This window comes from Micromesistius poutassou (assembly GCF_964030765.1).
Source record: "Micromesistius poutassou genome assembly, contig: SCAFFOLD_1381, whole genome shotgun sequence".
NCBI classification, from domain to species: Eukaryota; Metazoa; Chordata; class Actinopteri; order Gadiformes; family Gadidae; genus Micromesistius; species Micromesistius poutassou.
In genome coordinates, this window is record NW_028179455.1 from 10001 (window position 1) to 12986 (window position 2986).

Consider the following 2986-nt stretch of genomic DNA (forward strand, 5'->3'; position numbering starts at 1 on the left):
GTGGTGACCTGTGACCTGTAGCCTGTGACCTGTGACCTGTGACCTGTGGTGACCTGTGACCTGTGACTTGTGACCTATGACCTACGGGGGCACAGTGTTTAGTGCCTGTGATCCTCACCTCTGGACCTGTCTGGGTCCACAGGAACTGAGGGTGGTGATACTAGAAAATATATCTAAATATTAGGGGTGGGAAAAAGAATAGATTCTTCGATGCATCGCGATTCTTTCTAGAACGATTCCGTCTCGATGCAGAAAAGTTAATAATCAGATTTTTAAATTTTTTATCCTTCAACATTCTCTCCTTTCTGCCTGCGGGTTCTCTGCGCAGAGAACCGACTTTATCCGATATAAAATATTAGATAAGGTAAATCATCTGTTGATCGTCTTTAATGATCATCACACAAGTAGGACGTGATTATCAAACTCTGAGTAGCAAACTCAGATGTATATATTTTTTTTTTTTTGAAAATATAAAATATAAAAATTGTTGCATCGAAATGCATCGATAATCGTTTTAGAATCGAATCGTTGACCTCTGAATCGGAATCAAATCTAATCGTGAGGTGCCAAGAGATTCCCACCCCTACTAAATATATATCATTCTAAAATAAAACCCTTTTTGGTTTTGCTTTCATCTAAAAAGTCAGTATTTTATTATTCCATGATGTGAAGTTTGATATTGTTATTATATACTTTTATTATTATTTTCTTTAACTTTTATTATACTGTTTTCTATCCACCCCTAAAATGGGTCTCAGATGATTCAGATGTTTTATATGAGACTCGTTTCACATCTGGTTCTTCTGGTTTTTCACTCTGTGTTGACTTTGTGTGTTGCGCTTTTTGTCACACTGTGCGTCGCGTTGTGTAGCCCTGTGTGCAGGCAGGCTGCAGTAGAACTGGGGTTTGATCAGCGGGTCCAGGATGTGTTGAAACAGGCTGATCTCAGAGTGTGCGCTTGTGAAGCTCTCTTACTCACGCTTCCCATCTCCTACTCCTAATAAATCAAATACAACTGTACAGTTAATAAAGTTGCATTAACTGCATCCAAGAGGAGGTTTAAAAAAGTCTAACGTGTGTGTGTATGTGCGTGTGTGTGTGTGTGTGTGTGTGTGTGTGTGAGTGCGTGCACTCCTTCAGCCCAAAACACTAAAACCCAAGCTGTTAGCTGTTAGCATCTGTTAGCCTCTGAAGCAGATTGAACGCTGCAGTTTTCCCTTTATGAGCGCCAGGGAACACAGCTGAGCCCCACAGCTGAGCAGTATAGCCTGGGCTGAGGACAGAGCTGGTTCCACACACCAGGGAGTTGTACTGTTGTACAGAGTGTTGAGGCTCAAGGGGCAGGGACAGGATCTACAGTACGTCTCCATCTGCAACAAGGCTGGTAGTTGTTGTCAGATATGATATAGTGTTGTTTTGCAGTTAGGATCCACTAAATAAACCAACAAATTAAGTAACTGATGAGTCAACAAATCATGTGTTTATTCATTAATTATTTTGTCTTTTACTTAGTTCATTTTCTTAATGGTTATTTGGTGTATTGGTAAATTGATTCATTAACAAAGGTTGGTCTCTTGCAGGCTGTGATGAACTGTTTTTATTCATTAATTAGTTTGTCTATTACTTAGTTCATGTACTAAATTGTTCATTTGTTAATTGGCCAATTGATTGATTAACGAGGGCTGGTCTCTTCCAGGTGGTGATAAACTGTGTTTATTCATTAATTTGTTTGTCTATCACTTAGTTCATGTACTAATTGGTTCATTGCTTAATTGCTTAATTGATTGATTAACGAGGGGGGGGTCTCTTGCAGGTGGTGATAAACTGTGCCATTCCCAAGGGGCTGAAGTACAACCAGGCCACGCCCACCTTCCACCAGTGGAGGGATGCCCGCCAGGTGTACGGCCTCAACTTCGGCAGCAAGGAGGACGCCAACGTGTTCGCCAGCGCCATGATGCACGCCCTGGAGGTCCTCAACTCCCAGGACACAGGTAGGACACGCCCCCACGCTGCCACGCCCACGCACCCTCACACACCTGGGAGGTAACACACCTGTTACCAACACAGCTGGACAGTAACACTCCAGGGAGGGAACACACCTGGTACCAACACACCTGGTACCAAAACACCTGGTACCAACACACCTGGTACCAAAACACCTGGTACCAACACACCTGGTACCAACACACCTGGTACCAACACACCTGGTACCAAAACACCTGGTACCAACACACCTGGTACCAACACACCTGGTACCAACACACCTGGTACCAAAACACCTGGTACCAACACACCTGGTACCAACACACCTGGTACCAACACACCTGGTACCAAAACACCTGGTACCAACACACCTGGTACCAACACACCTGGTACCAAAACACCTGGTACCAACACACCTGGGAGGTAACACTCCTGGGAGGGAACACACCTGGTACCAACACACCTGGTACCAAAACACCTGGTACCAACACACCTGGTACCAACACACCTGGTACCAACACACCTGGTACCAACACACCTGTTACCAACACACCTGGGAGGTAACACACCTGGTACCAACACACCTGGTACCAAAACACCTGGTACCAACACACCTGGTACCAACACACCTGGTACCAAAACACCTGGTACCAACACACCTGGTACCAACACACCTGGTACCAACACACCTGGTACCAAAACACCTGGTACCAACACACCTGGTACCAACACACCTGGTACCAAAACACCTGGGAGGTAACACACCTGGTACCAAAACACCTGGTACCAACACACCTGGGAGGTAACACACCCTGTACAAGCCCTCCTGGGTAGTAATACCTCTAGGTAGTGACCCCACTAGTACCACCACACCTGGGAGGTAACACACCTGGGAGGTAACACACTGGTATGAGCACACCTGGTATGAGCACACCTGGGCAGTAACACTTCTAGGTAAACACACACGTGGTATCAGCAGACTTTGCCTTCTAGCTCTTTGGCC

General features: G+C 45.3%; 1 protein-coding gene across 1 annotated transcript in view; it reads left to right on the forward strand.

Annotated features, from left to right (window-relative positions):
• Positions 1-1991, forward strand: part of LOC311372822 (protein enabled homolog) — a gene marked incomplete at both ends in the record, with an annotated part of 11096 nt that extends 9105 nt beyond the window's left edge. The window contains one exon of the mRNA XM_084489775.1: positions 1814-1991. Within this exon, the coding sequence (XP_084345901.1) occupies positions 1814-1991 (178 nt within the window). The remainder of the gene's footprint in view (positions 1-1813) is intronic.
• Between the last annotated feature and the right edge of the window lie 995 nt (positions 1992-2986).